Below are 17,290 nucleotides of genomic sequence, written 5' to 3'. Positions count from 1 at the left end.
GTCCTCCCAGAGATCAAGGAGAACGATCCATAGGCTGTATAAAAAATGTTGATCCCACAAAAGCTGTGATGCTGTGGCACCAGGACTCTGTAAGAACCAGGAGGTCAGAAAAAGGCGTAGAAAGTGATAAAGCATGATTAAGAGTGAGCAGTGATAAGATTTAAGTTGAATGATTAATCAGCATCTTGTAAGTTTTAGGTACATTTAATAGCAAGAATATAATTTTGCTTCAAATTTCACTCTGGACTCTTTTTTTAAACTTTGTATTTGACATAATACCTTATTATCTCCATTAAAAAGACGGACACAAATGTATATGTAATACAAAAGGCAATTTATTATTAAATTTAAATTTTTAGATTTTTTCATCTACCAGCCACCTTGGCAGGCGAGCCAGAAAGTTAATTTCCACCCCTGGCGGAGATGGCATCATCTTTGGATCTTTTGGTTCTGAAAGCAAACTGGTGAGTGTCCAGGCTGGCTGGGATGTTGTTTTTGTAATTGGTTGTACTTTGTAATATGTCTAAAGATGTCTTTTCTCTCAGTGATCCAGCAACAGCTTAATATTTAACCACTATCAGTCTATGAAAATAAATCAAACCTGACAACAGAGACAAAATATTGCTGTCCTTGTAAAGACATCTTGTGCCCACGTCCATCTTGGTCTACATAACATCTTTGGAAATAAGCCCATTTTTTGACCCGATTTTGCTTACTATTATCATCAGTTTCTATGTTTACTATAGAGACATGCCACATTTTCTTTGGCTTTAACTGATACATTAGAAAGCAAAGAAAAGGAAAAATAAAACCTTTCACATATCTCCAGGATCAAGCTAACAGCAAGTAAAAAACCCCACAAAATGATAGCCAAATGTGTTTGAGGTATCTTTTCCCCTTTTCTAAGCATTTTGCTTCTTTGTGCATGTCTGATTTGTACGGTTATGAGAATAATGTCAACTCCATTTAAGCAGTTTTCACTGCAGTGGCTTGAACATCTTGCACATGCTCTGATGCTGCAATTACATCACGCTTACTTACTAGTGTAATACTGTTCACTGCCAATGTCATGTGAACCATACAAACTTGTCATCTTCTCGTATTATATGCACTCCTGTGTCTAAAATACATTTAAGTTCCTTAATGTGTTTTAATCTGTGTGGTGGTATTCCGCACATCATTAACTGGTTGACTGATAACAAGTATCAGAATTAAAAAAACAACAGTCCCACCACAGACTCAATTTAGTAGCTGTTCTTCCAATCACATCACATGCTCTTGAACAACAGATGGAATTTGCCCAGTTGTCGTGGAATTGTAGATGATAAAAGTTAAATTTTTTCCTTTCTACTTCTTTTACTGGGACTTCTCCTCCTCATTCACGTGAAGTGGAGTTTCAAAGTTTGTTCTTGGCCTTCCAAACAGCAGTTAAGAATATAAATTTAACACTGGATCTATTTAGCAGCTTTCTGTCGTATCAAGAATGAACATGGTTTTGATTGTCTTCTGAACTGCTGTTACCAAGGTCCAGAATGAACTTTGAACCTGAGTGAAACAGAGTTCAGATCACCTTTTATATCTATGCCTCTGTGCTGTATCTGTGTTCTCTACATTTGCACTATCCCACCTTTAGTAACTCCTGTAACAAGTAGACTTCAAACCCTTGTTCTCCTCTCCAGAGAATCTCTGTAGGAGTGTGGTATCATGATTTGTTTTTCACTTTGTTAATTGCATCTTATTATCATCCCTTATTTAACAGAATCCCTTTTCCCCTTTGTAGCATTGCTGCAGCTTGTCAGACCTTAATAGTCTTTACACCGGTCGTTCTCTCACTGTGTCTCTGTCTCTTGGTATTGTGGAAAACACATTTTTCTTAAGGTTACATTAGCACATTGATGACCTAAAATGTAAATCGATTGTCATTGCGAGAGAAAATCCAAAGCTACAGTGATGAAAGATGTCGCAGGTCAGGACAAATTAGCACACAGCATTTGTCCTTTTGATACTGTGAACATGAAAATGAGTGGAGGTGCATTTTGCATGAATATATTTATTTACATATATTGATGAAGAATTTTTTTATAGGAAATGAACTTGGCTTTTGTTTTATTTGTGTTTTTCGGCAAACTGGTCTGGTATAATCTTTGGCTTGCTTTCAAAATGACATCCGGTGGTTCATTTATTTAGCCCATGGAGAGAAGTGCAGGGATGTGGGCCATTGAGAAAGTTTGGCTCGGTATGGTGTTTCAACTTGCCAGGTGTGCGGCCTGGCCTGCCTGATAAAGAGCCTCGCTCCATCACTGCTAAACTGGAGCAGCAAATTCCCTAATTAGAATGTCAAGAGCCTTGCCTTGGCTAAATTGTTAGACTAGCACTTCGCTCTGTATCACTGCCACCACGCTCTGAACTAGGACTCATTTCAGCTGTGTGCGGTGCACTGCAGCAATGATGGAAAGTAGGGACTTTTTTCCCTCCTTGTTGCCATTACACCGATTAGTGTGAGCAAGTGATAAAGCTAAAGTATCCATTCATTTCCATGCCATTTTATAGGCCTTTGTTAATTTTCTCAATGTTAAGAAACTCAACACGTCATGCTGTTTCACAGGAATAAAGGCATAATGGCTGCTGAACTGCTGGAGGGCTTCAGTTTGAAACAGATGTGGGAAATGTTCAAGGAGAATCACTTTGCAATTATGCAGAACGGTGGGGTGGGGGGGGGGATCAGTAAATCCTCACTTTTAAGAAGCTGGACCAGTAAATATTTTGGATTTTTTAAATTAATATTTAATAACGGAACAATTTTCAGAACAGTTGGTGATTCATTTTTCCGTGCTAATAGACTGCCCCTCTACATTTGAAGGTAAATTAATGAGAATACACTTTTGCAACACGACCTTGCTGAAATGGCTTAAACTTAGTAAAAAACAAAATTGGGTAGTGAAAAAACATTGCTTGATGAACATCCCATCCAGTGCAGCTTAAGACACCCCCTCAAAGATAAATGGTTCTGTACTGGGAGAACTTTCAGCCTCATCTTTTGCCTGTGAAAGCTCTGTGAAGGAATCACTTCCTCACAATGTCTCTCATTTAACTGTCTAGCTAATGTGCTCCATGGATCAGTCTGGACATCCCCATCAGAGGACAGCTTTTTCAGGACAGGCTTCTGAACTAGAAGAAATGACTGATTACAGCTATCACATATTTGACCATATTTAATGCAGAGATGGAAGGAATATTTGATGTAATATTTAATTTGATTTCATAATGATCCATGATCATTTTCTATTTTTCTTTGTAGTCGAAATCTTTCTCATCAATTTCACTTAAAACTCTCTCTGACACTGTGATACACGCAAAAACACAAACACAAACACAGACACACACACACACACACACACACACACACACACACACACACACACACACACACACGCTGCCCGTTAACGGGCCCCAACACGCTCAGTCGGACTGGCAGACATTACAATCTTGAGCTGCTATTGTGTGAACTAAAATGAGATTCCAGATTTTATCTGGGCACAGTGCTTGGAGGCGTCTGCTTACTAATCATTGTTGTCATCTCATACATGGGGGTGTCCCTATAAAGTTGTTTTTTGCCTTGCTGAGCTTTTCAAGTATGATTACTCAACCATGACTTTTCAAAGACTTAGTCACTGGAGCACCAAAGGCAGTTAGCTTCTCATCTCTCCTGTTGGCCAGGTTGTTTTTCAAGTTTTTGCAGTGAGTCCTTTGTGTACACTAAAACCTGGAAAAGTAAGCTGTCTGTAGAGCTGCAGGGATGCTGTTTTTTGACACCAGACTCTTTTTTTCAATTCTTTGCAATGGGAGCGCTGCGTTTTTGCAACATGGTAAAAATGGCAGCAGTGTGACGAGGTGCTGAGCGTCTTTTCCGCGTTGGGCGCTTTTTTCCGGTCGCCGAGAGTAGAAAAATGTTCAACTTTGGAAAAAACGCTGCACTTGTCACTGTCACGTTTTACCCAGCCGTCCAATCACAGTGCAGGAGGGACGGGACAAACACTACACCGAGCACATCCCATCTTGAACGAAACGATGTGTCTACTCGCAGAGATGTTTCCTCGCCTGCAAAATCTCATGAACCAGCTTACGGACAGTCTGTGCTCGCAGGACAAACAGTGTCTTCATTTTACAGCTTCTGACATTTATCTGTAGACATTAATATAAAAAATAGGCAACATGAGAAACCTCCTGCCTTCTGAGGTGCATTTTATATGCACAACAAAATCCAAAAAGAAACGTCTCCTCATTAGCTTAAGAGGACTAGTTTGCATCACTAATTAGCTTTACTAACCTCTGTTCCTCCAGTCACCACCTTTCTTTTCCAAAACCACTTTTCCACACCATCTGTCACGTATGTTCTGCCTAGAACGAGGAGAGTAAGCGAGCCGAGCATTGAAACACAAACATTTGTAGCGCATAGTTTAATGATCGTGGGAAATTTTAGTAGTGGCAGTCGTGATTCAGCAGTGGTGCACCAGGAAACACGAATTTCTGTATCACATATTTAATCTAAAAAGTGCTCAAAATCTTTGAGTGACACCCTTAGCCAGAGCAAGTAAGCCTACCCTACTTTGTGGTGACATTTTCTACACAGTAAAATTAACTACTTGCAGCACATCACCTCCATGGATATTATTTATCATTGCAACCACAGCTGCGCACCCTAGCGCTCCCAGCTGGTAAAATTTTCAATGTAAAATAATAATGAGAATAGTCACCTTTCCATTTCCCTTTATGCCTTTTATGGCTGTTAAACCTCCTACCTAGGGCTTTTCCTAACTGTTTGTAGCTGGCTGGCTCGAACGTTCCAGACAAACATTGTCTGTCCTTGTAGCACACTATCATAGATTTTGGCTCCACTTTTTTGGTATCCATTAACTTTCCTCACTTGGCAAACATTGTCAAACACCATCACATAATGTAAAGCAAAATTTGAGTTGGGAAATGTCCTCAACAACAATTAGAGGCACTTCTGTGGCTGTTATCACAGTCAGATGTGAGGCTCATTTTCCTGTTAATGTTGATAACCGAAGCGGATTGTGCAGCATATGCCCAGGGCTATGACGTACTGACTAAAGCTTAATCAGTGCTTTAGCAGCTGTTTTCGTGACTATTTGATTATAGCGAATGATGATTGGGGGGGTGTGTGTGTGTGTGTGTGTAGAGGAGGGCGGCTGTGTCCTCACTGACTGTGTCTTTGTGGAAATGTATTTGCTTTTATAGTATTGATTTGGCAAAACAGCCTATTCTGTTTTCTGATATTTAGTCGATGAGTGGGGCCAAAAAGTATTTAGTCAGCCACTGATTGTGCAAGTTCTCCTACTTAGAAAGATGAGAGAGGTCTGTAATTTTCATCATAGGTACACTTCAACTATGAGAGACAAAATGAGAAAAAAAATCCCGGAAATCACATTGTAGGATTTTTAAAGAATTTATTTGGCCCAGAGTCTTTTAGGACTAAACGTTGAACTGTTGCCGGTGTTCTGACTATCTATGCTGCCTTGCCGAAAAATGCTACCATAGCAATCGATAGACTCGACTCTACTCGGCCCTGCTCTGTTTTCCATTGCAGATAGTTCCCAGAGATAGTACGGAGCTTGTCGTCATAGAGACGCCACACACAACTGCTGCGACGTAATGTTCAATGCGACACACACACACCAGCTCTTAAAATATATCTACGGTTAAAACGATTCAATATTCCTCAGAATGTAAAGACAGATAAGCGGTATGAAAACCTTCCAGCTCTGTCCAACGAAGGTTAAAATCTAGGGCAACTGGACTTGGTTGAAGATACCAACCAACCAACTCCGAAAATATTCAAGCACATTTTTGTTCCGCCATCACTTCTCGTAAAACTGTAAATATTCAAAATATACACAACTGATTTCTCACCTCAAAAATTCTCAGAAGTGGATTTAGTGATGAAATTCCATTCGAAAACTGTAAAATATAAAACGTTCTGTTGCTGGCCTCTGTCTGGCGCAAGCAATGATGACGCAGTGAATAGTGACGATTCTCTCTGACCAATCAGCAGTCTGTCCTGTTTTCACGTTACATTTTAGTATCCCTCAGCTCACTTGGAATTTGAATTTTATTATCACAGTTTATTTACAATAATTTCACTGTTAAAATTGTTAAACCAGTAACAATATAGAGTCCAGTGGAGGTTCTTGAACAATAATGGTATTCATCAGGCTGTTAGTTGCTATAGGAAAGAAGCAGAAAATCAGAATTTGAATTGAGTCGCAGTAAATCCACCTTCCTGTTGTCCCTTTTATATTAGTGTCACACTGAAAAAAACTGTGGGGATGCTGTGTGGAAATGGAAGTGAATTTACTTCGAAGACGCAGATGCAGTGTTTGTCAGGGTGTTTGTATTCATACATTGACACTTGGGGTGCATCGGGTTCATTTGCAATAGTGAGGGGGGGATGATGAAAGTCTTATCAAGTCCAGGCCTCATTGCTCAGAGCTGCCTGACCTACCTCAAGCCCAGAATGAGAATTCAATTCATGTTTCCTCTTTATATGACTACTTGTACCTCTTGTATTGATATTCATACAAAACTCTCCTTTAGAGGATATTGCTACAGTATGTGCACAGCTTATCAGCAAGGCAAGTGATGCCGGTGGTTGTAGTGGTAGCGTTGCAGAGGGCCAGAGATTGGAAAACTGTCAAAAGCATGTATTCACTCCCCCCACTTCTTGCTTTTGGAAATAAAAGCAAGAAGAGCATGTATAATTTAGTTGCATATCCAGTAGTAAGTAGTTTTGAGTGTAACCATATTGTCTCACTGAGATTTGATCAAATGAGTGACGATAATTCCACAGGCAGAGAGCGCGGAAATCAATGTGCTCTTACTTCCATGTTTGCATTAGAGTCGCACTGTATTTCTGGACGTTATATTTACGTAATCAGAAATTATTCAAGGCCGTAAGTCTTTTTTAATTGTCTGTCTGGGGGTTAACCTATGAAGCATTGTCAGTTGAGAATTAAAGACCGCTCTACATATCCACTACATAGATTGATCGTCCTTTTAAAAATGCATAAAGTAGATACGCCATTATATCTTACCATATTCAGGATGAAAGCTCTAAGCCATATAACTGAAATAATAACCAGGCTTAAAGTGTATCTAACCAATGAGGCCTGCAATATCATTTGTAGAAGGGAAACAAAGTAAGAAAAGCGGGAAGAAAATACAAGTTAAAATGATAAATAATTAACATTCACAAGTGAGGAATCAGGTGAAATTAGTCAAAAGACTTCAGAAACTAGGGCAGCAATAGCCTGTAGCACACATGTGATGAAATAAACCAAACGAAATGAAAATAAATCAAATGAAATAAACCAAACCAACAAATTTTTTATTTTTAATTTCACATATTCTTACTATAACTGTCATCCCCACCCAACTCTTTAGGATATTTTAAAATGATTATTTTACTCTCTTAGGAAAGATCAATAGTGGTAGAACCCTATTTTTCCCTCAAAGTTACTGATGCTGCTTTTTCTTCATGTAACAGCACCAGTCACTTCTTGTCTGAGGTTTTCTCTCGGGGCTCACTCTTCAAGGTCACTCTTCATTCGAGATTGATCTTTTTTGTCACATTTGTCAGCATAGACTCATATAGGTCCCCTGCTATTTGAACTGGAGTAACCTCCTGTCTGTGCTTGTGGGTATTAGCTTGTTGCTCACTCATAAGCGTTCCCTTCCATGTTAACGTTATTCTGGGTTTGTTGAGTCCTGCATTTGGTATCTTGTCTCAAAGTAATGAAATGAGATGCTGATAAGCTGTCGCCGAAGGGTTGCTGTGAGAGCTGTTCAGGTATTTGCCACCAGTGATTTAAAAGCCGCCACCTCATGTGGCCAAGAACAGATACCCAAAAGAGCTTAATGACCTTAGGCCAGTAGCCCTAACATCAATAGTGATGAAGACCTTTGAGCGATTTATCAAGCAAATCCTGTCTGATCCTGTCAGGTTCAGGGCGTGCTTGACCCAATACAATTTGCATATCAGGTTAATAGAGGAGTAGACGATGCTACTTTACTTAATCTTCTGTATAAGCATCTTCAGGAGAAAAAAACCCATGCAAGGCTTTTATTTTTAGATTGCTGAGGCTACCATTTCAACTTATTGAGTACTTTTAGACGAACAAAAGAGGTTGGATATAACTGCTGTTCTTATCTTTGTTTGCCTCATGTATGTTTGTTTTAACCGTATTGCAAATCAAATTTCCCCTGGTGTGAAAATAAAGATCGAACTTGAACTTTCATGTAGACTCATGCAGGTTTTCATCACAATATGAATGAACTTTCTCAGTTTCTCAGACTGTAGCTGGCTTCTGCTTTGAGCTCCCATGCTTTGTGGGACGAAGATGTGAGACTTTATTTTCCTCCGTTTTGCTTCAAGATGAACACAAATATTTTTATTTGTGAAATAACAATAAAAACACATTATGGAGAGCTGTGATCACAGTGTGTTGTTGATTATAGTTGTGTGTAATATGTAAGTTGTGGTAATCTACTGGCTGGTTTACAAGCTTTCCCCTAGGATCCTGGAGGAGTAATATAATAATTAATTTGTCCAAAAGAGAAATCCCAAACTTGTTCATTAATTAGGGCTGAACGATTAATTGCATTTGCGATATTATCACGATGTAATAAAACGAGATTTTCTAATCGCAAAGGCTGCGATTACACTCTAGTCACATGACACCCAAGAGGAAAGGAGTAAGCTGATGCTTCGTCTCCACGTTACACTGTACCCTGCCTTCTGTTGTAAAATGGCTTTAAGCTTGACAGAAGCTGACACTACATAGACTTTAGTGTCACACAGGGAATGAAAGTAGCACCCAAATCATCGGGCCATCTTTGACAGGAAAAACGCACAACAGAAGGTAAGCGTATTGTGGCGATCAGCACCTGTGTCACACACACAGCCCAGTCAGCTCAGGAAATATCTGTGATACAGCGTTTCAAACCAAACTCACAAGTCTGAAAGAGTCCCAGTCTGTCCCGAGTTACTGCCCGGTTACAGCCAGTGCGCTGTGCACCTGCATCGCAGGCTGCGGGGGCAGGGAACTCCACTGTTGTCGGAGAATTACTAAGCTTGTCTATTAAACATGAGGCTACACTTGGTTTTATTCTCGTTGGCCAACTTTTGAATTGAACCGGAGTATTTTTTGTTTGCTTACTGAGATACAGAAACATGGTCTCCTAGGAGATTTGAACTGAGATAAGGACGCATTAATTGGTGGTTGAACTGTGGGTTTTGTATTGAGCGTTTACTGTATAACTGTATACTGTGGTGAGTTAGTTTTTCTTGTGGTCTGTAGGTAGCCGACCTGATGATATATCATATTATTTAATGCCATGACTTGACTCAAATTATCTTTCTCATATTATTATAATTTGATATATCTTCTCCACCATTGCTCATAATAATTGTACCTAATTCATCATAACACAGGCCTGAACCACAAGAAAGAACGGTGTACGTTCTATCTATCTAATATTGTGTTGGTCATACTAAACACTGATTTACTGCTTGTCCATTTTGAATAATATAGAAGGTAAAGAGCTTAAAAATTAATCGCATATTAAATCACAATTAGATTATTTTACAAAATCGTTAAGCCCTACCATTAATAATTCAGTATTTTATTAAATCAACCTGTAGGAGAGACATTGGATTAATTAGGGGCATATCTTAAAATGTGTCTAATTTCCACGTCATTGCTGTGTTATATTAATAATAATAACGGACACTATTTGTCGGATGCCTGATCAGAAAAATGCTGGACCCCCGATTCAAAAAGATTACAATGACACAGATGAATTTATACACTTTATGTCAACCCTTTCCCTATAGTGGAGAATCAGTATTTTTTGACTTGGCTGACTTAAAACAAGGGGGAGAAAAAATATTTAGAAAATCAAATTTAAGTGACAACTACTAACAGAAACACTTTCCTTGTGTTGATTATCCTAATATATCGTGCTTGTGTGGGGACAAAAACTAAACATGGTGCTGTCCTTCTGCCGTCTTGACAAAACACTCCGGGATGATGAAGTGTTCATGCACAGCAGTTTAAACACCACCACATGGTTGGGTCTCTGTCTAAAATATTCCCAAATTTTATGTGTTCGTAGATGAGTTTTTTCAGCTACAGCTTGTTCCCCGGGGAAATCCCTACTGGGTGCAGCGCTACATTGCAGTGCGCAGGGGCATATTATGAAATTCTGCGTATTTTCTAAATCGATGATGTTGATGAATCGCTCTAATTTGCATTGTGGGCAGGTATTTTGAGTTTAGTGGGATTTACTTTCAGTTTAAATTAATATAATATTTGATGGTGAAAGTGTTATTTTGCTGTCAACAAAACTGAAACCACTCACCTGCCTTATTTTCCTTGTGGTGCCCTGAGGGTAAAAAATAAATAGGACACAATCAAAGGTTTTCATTCCCTGTTAAGTGAATTTGAATATATAGTCTAAATTCTCTTGAGCACAGGAAATAAAAAAAATTCAGCCTGTGAATACTCGAGTGGCAATGTTGACTTGAGATGCAGTATTGAGGTCGCACCCTTCAAAAATTTCCCCTCAAAAGTAATATTTTTTGTATCGCTTACTCAACAATGTCTTGGAGAGACATTTGGAGTACATTACACTAAAGTTGATGGGAATTCTATTTCCAAAACAGCATCAACATGTCAGTTTAAACCCCTCAAAGTAATCATACAACACCAAATTCTCAAAGTATCAACTTACATGTGCACAGTAGGTCGCTCATGGCAAATGTTTTACCAGGGTTGTACCAAATAAACAGCTCCCTTTCAGTTTGAACTAAAACCCCAGATTTCCTGCTCTAAGTGGATAGTTGTTTGCTTCATTTTACAGTAAACAAAGTCTACTTAAAACAAGGGCAATTTGGTAGATTGAATTGAAATCTTTATTTCGAACATGCAAGAGAAAGTATAAAAAAACAAAACAATGTAGGAGAAATAGGAGAAAAAAAACAGATGAGCAGCAAAAGTACCCTTCTTTCGAAGTAAAACTTATGTACTCCTACCCCTTTAATTCTTACATTCCTTCAATTAACACTTTTTATATTATTATTATGTTTTATATACATTTATTATACACACACACATACATACATACACACACACACACACACACACACACAGTATGTATATGGTAACACTTTCTATGAAGGTCATTGCTATAATGACTTATGGATATATTTATAACACGATATAATGCATCCAAAAGACATTATAACAGTTGTTACAATCACTTACAAACATGCATTAGGTTATAAGTTCATAACGTTTTATGAACTTTTGATTTAATGTTTTATAACTAATAGTAATACCAGTTTATGTGAATGTGCGGCAAGAATCTCCGACCATGTTCCATAACACATTATAACCATCGACTCTACCTCATTATAAATACACTTTAATCACCATTTACAATTAGTGATATAAAATGGAATAATGGCTTATAGTAATGTTTAATGTTATATAGCATGTCTTTGTTTGCTCTAAGTAAAGTGTTAAAATGTCCATCCATGTATAATATAGCCAACCATATAATATAACATATATTTTATGTACACAATATTAGTGGCCACTGACAAGTACTTATTTATCTAACCTCGATTATGTACTTATTCAAACAGCAAAAAATACAACAAAAAACCCCAAACAAACAAAGGAGTACTCTTACTTTTACTACAGTGCTTCTCGATACATCTTGAAAATAATTTCTCTGTACATTTTTTAGAAAAGGAATATCTTTGGGAATTGCTTTCGGTTCTCATTTAGTTTATTCCACAATTTAACTCCGCAAATTGATAAACGTAATCTTTTCCTTGTTATTCTAAATCTCTTAGTCGAAAAATTTTCCCTTCCCCTTAAATCGGACCCTCCCTCCCTCTCAGAGAACTTCTTTCGTATATTCCCAGGCAATAGGCTATTTCTTGCTTTGAACATGAATACTGCAATTTGATATTCAATTAGATCGTAGTATTTTAGCAATTGTTTTATTTTCTTGAATTCTGAAGTGATTGATTCCAAGAGTTGCTGTAAGCTATCCCCTGAACCAAATATGTTCAGTTCAAAATAGCACTGTAGCAGCAGGACAGAGGGTCAGTGACCTTCTACGGGGAGAGCAGTGATTGGTGGTTATGTAGGGACTGAACCCCTCTATAGAATTTGACCTCTAACCCCTTGTTTTGTTACCTCAAAATAGTATTGTACCCTTTTATGGGTTTGACCTTTTACTTTGCAGACTCAAACCCCTCTATGGTACCTAACAGATACCTAAACATATCATATATAAGCTATGTTTGATGTACAGAGAGACAGAGTGGCCATCGGGCAATAGAGAGACAGGCCTGTAATTTGTGAAGTGGTGTTTATTTCCAGTTTTGTATAGAGGAATGACTTTTGCTATTTTAATTTTTGTTGGAAATTGACCAGTTAGAAATGATAAATTGCTGATGTTCATTAGTGGTTTGGCGATCCTCTCAAATACTTTTGTATAATTTTTATATCTATTCCATCGTGATCAGTGATGGTTTGTTTTTGCATTCTTTAACAATATCTATTATTTCTTTTTCATCTACTGCTGCCAGAAATATTGAACTGGGATTTCTTTCTGTTAGATTATTATATCTACTTTCTAATGTTTGTGGAACTGAGATTTGTTCAGCTAAGTGGGACCAAACTTAGCTGAACAAATCTCAGTTCCACGTTGGCAAAAAATTGATTTAATTCATTAACCACATCTACCATATTTTTATCATTATCAATGAAGTAATAGGGATAAGTAGCCTGTCTAGTATTATTTTTAATATTATTTAAAATGTTCCACAAACCTTTAATATTGTTTTTATTAGTATCTAATAGGTTTGTGTAGTATTCTTTCTTACAATTTCTCATTATATTTGTTAACTTATTCTTATATTTCTTATATTTATTTTCGGTCTCTATAATTGTGTTTTATGAATTTTATGTATTTTTCTTGTTACAGGCGTTTTATAATGCCTGTATTTTAATTGGGCAATTTTGATCATATAATAATTTAAATATTATAATATAGGAATTCTCCATATGCTTTGTCAACATCTTTTTCATTATCAATAAACTCTTCTTGTACTAGCAGATCAACTTTTAGTGCCTCCATTATTTCTTCTGTCCTGACCCTTTTGGAAATTGGTTTAGGATATAGTTGCTGTCATAAACTGTAAAAATTGGTAGGTGGTCACTGATATCGTTTATTAGTAATCCACTCACTGTATTGTTATGTATGATATTTGTAAATATATTGTCTGTTAGTGTTGCACAATGAGAAGTAATTCAGCTGGGTCTGGTAATTTTGGGATAGAGGCCTAGACTAAACACGGTGTTGATAAAATCATTTTAAAGTCATTTTATGGTTAATATTGAAGTTCCTACAGATGAACATGACTTTTTGTAAATGTCTCTTCCATCCAGTCCTTAAATGTGTCAATATTCGAACCTGGTGACCAGTATATGCAACTTACAATAATTTTTGTCTTTTTATCTATACATATTTCTATTGTGACACATTCCAGTAAATTATCCACCACCATTGACATTTTTTCCACCACCTTATAATTTAAATCCTTGTCCACATAGTGTCAGACCACTCCCACTCCTGTTTACTCTGTTACTCAGATTTTGTAATTGAAGGATATGAAATGTCTTCTATTAACAGAAAGACATTTCATATCCTTCAATTACAAAATCTGATCCTTTTTCACTGTTTATCCAAGATTCTGTTATTGCAATTATGTTAAAGTGCTGTTTCAATTCATTTAGATAGTGTTTGATACTGTAAAAGTTTTCATACAGACTTCTGCTGTTAAAGTGGATAATAGATAATTGCATTTCGGTCTTGATTGAACTGTTAAACTGTTCATCAGTGTAATCGTGGCAGTTATTGTTGATGTTAGCAAATAAGTTGTTCACAGGATCAATGTGATCAATGTGATCAATGATTCCTCTGGTAATATTAAGTGAGAGAAAAAAAATATGCACACGCAATACAGGTGCTGATTATGCAGCCTCTAGGTTTTAAGAAAAAAAGGGTTGCACTCACTAAATCACTGAGTTCATTGCGTTTGTCTACAAACACAGCGGAGAGATCATTTATTCACCTCCGCTGCAGTACAGCAGACCTGTCATGAGTTCCTTGTCCGATGACTCTGCGTGTCCTTGTTCACCTGCTGTTAAGCAATCTGTTGCCTTTGCTTCATTCTTTAGAAAAATGAACGATGCTCTACATTCCAGCACCATTGCTTCAGTATAATGCAGAAAATGACAGCAGAACAATTACTTTACTGCACATTTAATATCACTTTTTTCACCATCAATCTTTGTTGTTCCTGCTTGCTCCTGTTTTTGTGCACATCTTTGTAGCCGGTTTTTAAAGCAATCACTGTCTTCTCCTGATATGCGCTCACATCCCTGCACACTGCATGTGTTTAGCGTAATGTTGCTCCATACTATGTTTGTGGGGTTTAATATTCATGTTGGCTGATTTGCTGACTAAATAGGCCATTGGAATATATAATGTACCTGTACAGATAGCAGATGGCAGCATACATTACCTTCATTACCTTACCGTGGCTGGCAGATGGCTGGGGAGAACATATTGCATACATCAACATTAATGTCACCTGTATGAACCAGCAGGGTCAGACTGGACCCTCCTCTATTACTACTCACCAGTGACTTCTAATCTTTTCCCAGACAAAACTTGATGAAGACATGGCATTTGTGTAAGATGTTTCATGAGGTTCAGGTGCTTTAGGAGGAAACTCAGATTCAGAAAGTTTGTTCTAAACTTTCTCTTTGGAAAAGAGACACATGGTATGGTTGAAAATAAAACATAGCTGTATCCCCCTAAGCTTCTGCAAATATATATATATGTGTATGTGTGTGTGTATATGTGTATGTGTGTGTGTGAATATGTATGTGTGTGTGTATGTGTGTTTATATATATATGTATGTGTGTTTATATATATATGTATGTGTGTATGTATATATATATATATGTGTATGTAATGTGTGTGTGTATTTACAGGCCTATATATCCACAATATCCGGCCTCTGTGTGCATGCAGGGAAGTAACTGCTATCCTGGGTGTTAGAATTAGCTACGCTGTCAACTTGTATGAAGTAAACAACTATTCAAGGTGGTAGTCAGTGACACTGTCAGCCTGTGTTACTTTCAGACTATTCATGCAGAAGTTAGTCTTGGTGTATGTATAGATGCTGTGTGGGTGACTCTTTTTGGGCGTTTGTGTCAGCATGCAGGTGTGTGTGTGAGTACTTGGTTCCTGTCGGACATTTCTGAGGATCTATCTCTCAATCCCCTCTTTTCTTCCTCACCTCTCACCTGTCTGTGTGTTTAATGTGTAAGTGTTTGTGTCTGTATGTATACGCCACGCAGAGGCTTTTCTAGGTGTTGAGGTTTTTTTCGAAGCCAGCCTATATTACCGTCAAGATTATGTCCTTCTGTGTAAATGTTGTTTGAGGTTTAAAAGTTTTAAACTCCTCTCCTTTGTTGTGTTTTTCTATTGTCCTCCTCTGTAGACTTCTCCTCCTCTAACCCTCTCTTTTTATTTGTTATTTTTCTCCGCTAGCTGTAAAGCTGTCTTTCCTCCTTCCAAACACATTTGCACATGTGAGCATGTAAACACACTCACTCTCAGCACTCTGTGCACAGTACAGAGCGTCACATAGTATTTCAGAGGAGAAAATCGCTCGCACAGTGTCCACTTCTGGTTGTAACACCAAACCTATTGCACAACTGATCGTGTTAGTAAGGGTTGTTTTTCTCTCTGCTCCATGGATCAAGAGGCCATTAGCAATTAGAGCCATGGTACTACATTGGCTTTAACTCCAGCATGTACCTGCCAAAAGTCAATTCTTTGGACCATTTGCAGACAATTATACACTGGATGCCGGAGTGCAACGTGTTGTGTTTTTAGTTGTGTTACCTTGAGGGCATTTTTCCTTCTTAATGCATTACCAATCTCTACAAAATGGTCAGCTTATTTAGAGTGCATCATTTTTGCGGTTACACTTGCCGAGCGTGTTAGAGCATATCTGCTCTTTTATGATGATAAAATGTCCTGGCTTCTTTCTTTTTTGTCTTTGCTGTTGCTTTTTACCCCTAGGTTAAGGTTCTATTTTAATCCCGTTGTAGCTTTATGAGTTATAACATATTTGTATAAAAGTGAGAGGCCTCACTCTGTCTGTGTTAACATAAACTTAGACAGCAAAGATCAGACAAAGGTAGACACAGTAGAAGATATTGCTGGGATAATGATGTTGCAGAGGCGATAGCTTAATAATTTAGCTTGAAGTTCTTGTTAATAGATCCTCACAGCCTCTCATTAATGCTGGCAGATATGCAGCCACTTGTAAAGCTATTGCTGCAATGTTCATTTGTTGCATCATGGATATCTTGAAAGGGGTAGTTCATAAAAAGCTCATCCAGCAGGTTTTTTAAGTCTGTTTTGTTTCTTTTTTTTGTGTGTTTGAATTTCCTTTCAGCATGTAAGAGCAAAACCACTACCAATCAAAAGGGTGTTTTAATCATACTAATGGGTCATACAATACATACTACACCTGTTTTTCTGCACTTTTTCGTTGAATTATTTAATTGGTGTGAGATGCCTCACTTTCAAGTTGTTTGTTTTGTAGTAATTTTCAGAGGATATATAGTGCTTGTTAAAAATACCCCTCTATCCCCGTGGACTTTTCATGTAATTTTTTATATGCAGTTATGAGTCACAGTGGATGAATATTTTAAATGTTGGACAACCTTTAACTGCACACTGTTAACACTAAGCATTTCCAAAAGAAAAACATATGTTTACAAAGCCAGTAAGACTATCCACCCAGTATGCAGGGCAGTCTAAAATGTGTTTAGCAAGATTATTTATCAACCAATGTCATCCCTCTCTGCCTGCTTTTTTCCCCGTCCCTGCCTGCATCCATCATTTAAGTGTTACATCTGATGTTCTGTTTCAGAGTTGAGCTCCGAGAACCTGCGCACCTGCTTTCAGATCGTTAATGCCTACTTATACTTGTCTGCCACAGAGTTCCTGCAGGTGAGAGACATACACTCTCACACTCATATACTGATACAAATTAACATACGTTGTATTGAACTGCCTCATGATCATGTAATTTTTTCCCCA

The 17,290-nt window shown here is 37.7% G+C and overlaps 1 protein-coding gene across 2 annotated transcripts in view; it reads left to right on the top strand.

Annotated features, from left to right (window-relative positions):
* Positions 1 to 17,290, top strand: part of ipo11 (importin 11) — a 147,901-nt gene that overhangs the window by 81,973 nt on the left and 48,638 nt on the right. For both annotated transcript variants that reach the window (XM_038703094.1, XM_038703095.1), the window contains exon 23: positions 17,121 to 17,200. In XM_038703094.1, coding sequence (XP_038559022.1) covers positions 17,121 to 17,200 — 80 coding nt within the window. The remainder of the gene's footprint in view (positions 1 to 17,120; positions 17,201 to 17,290) is intronic.

Source organism: Micropterus salmoides, unplaced genomic scaffold (genome assembly GCF_014851395.1).
Source record: "Micropterus salmoides isolate LMB-PRFRI ecotype aquatic unplaced genomic scaffold, ASM1485139v1 Ms_hic_scaffold_7, whole genome shotgun sequence".
In the NCBI taxonomy this organism is placed as follows: Eukaryota; Metazoa; Chordata; class Actinopteri; order Centrarchiformes; family Centrarchidae; genus Micropterus; species Micropterus salmoides.
Note: the sequence above shows the minus strand (reverse complement) of the source record. Positions and strands in the feature narration are given on the sequence as shown.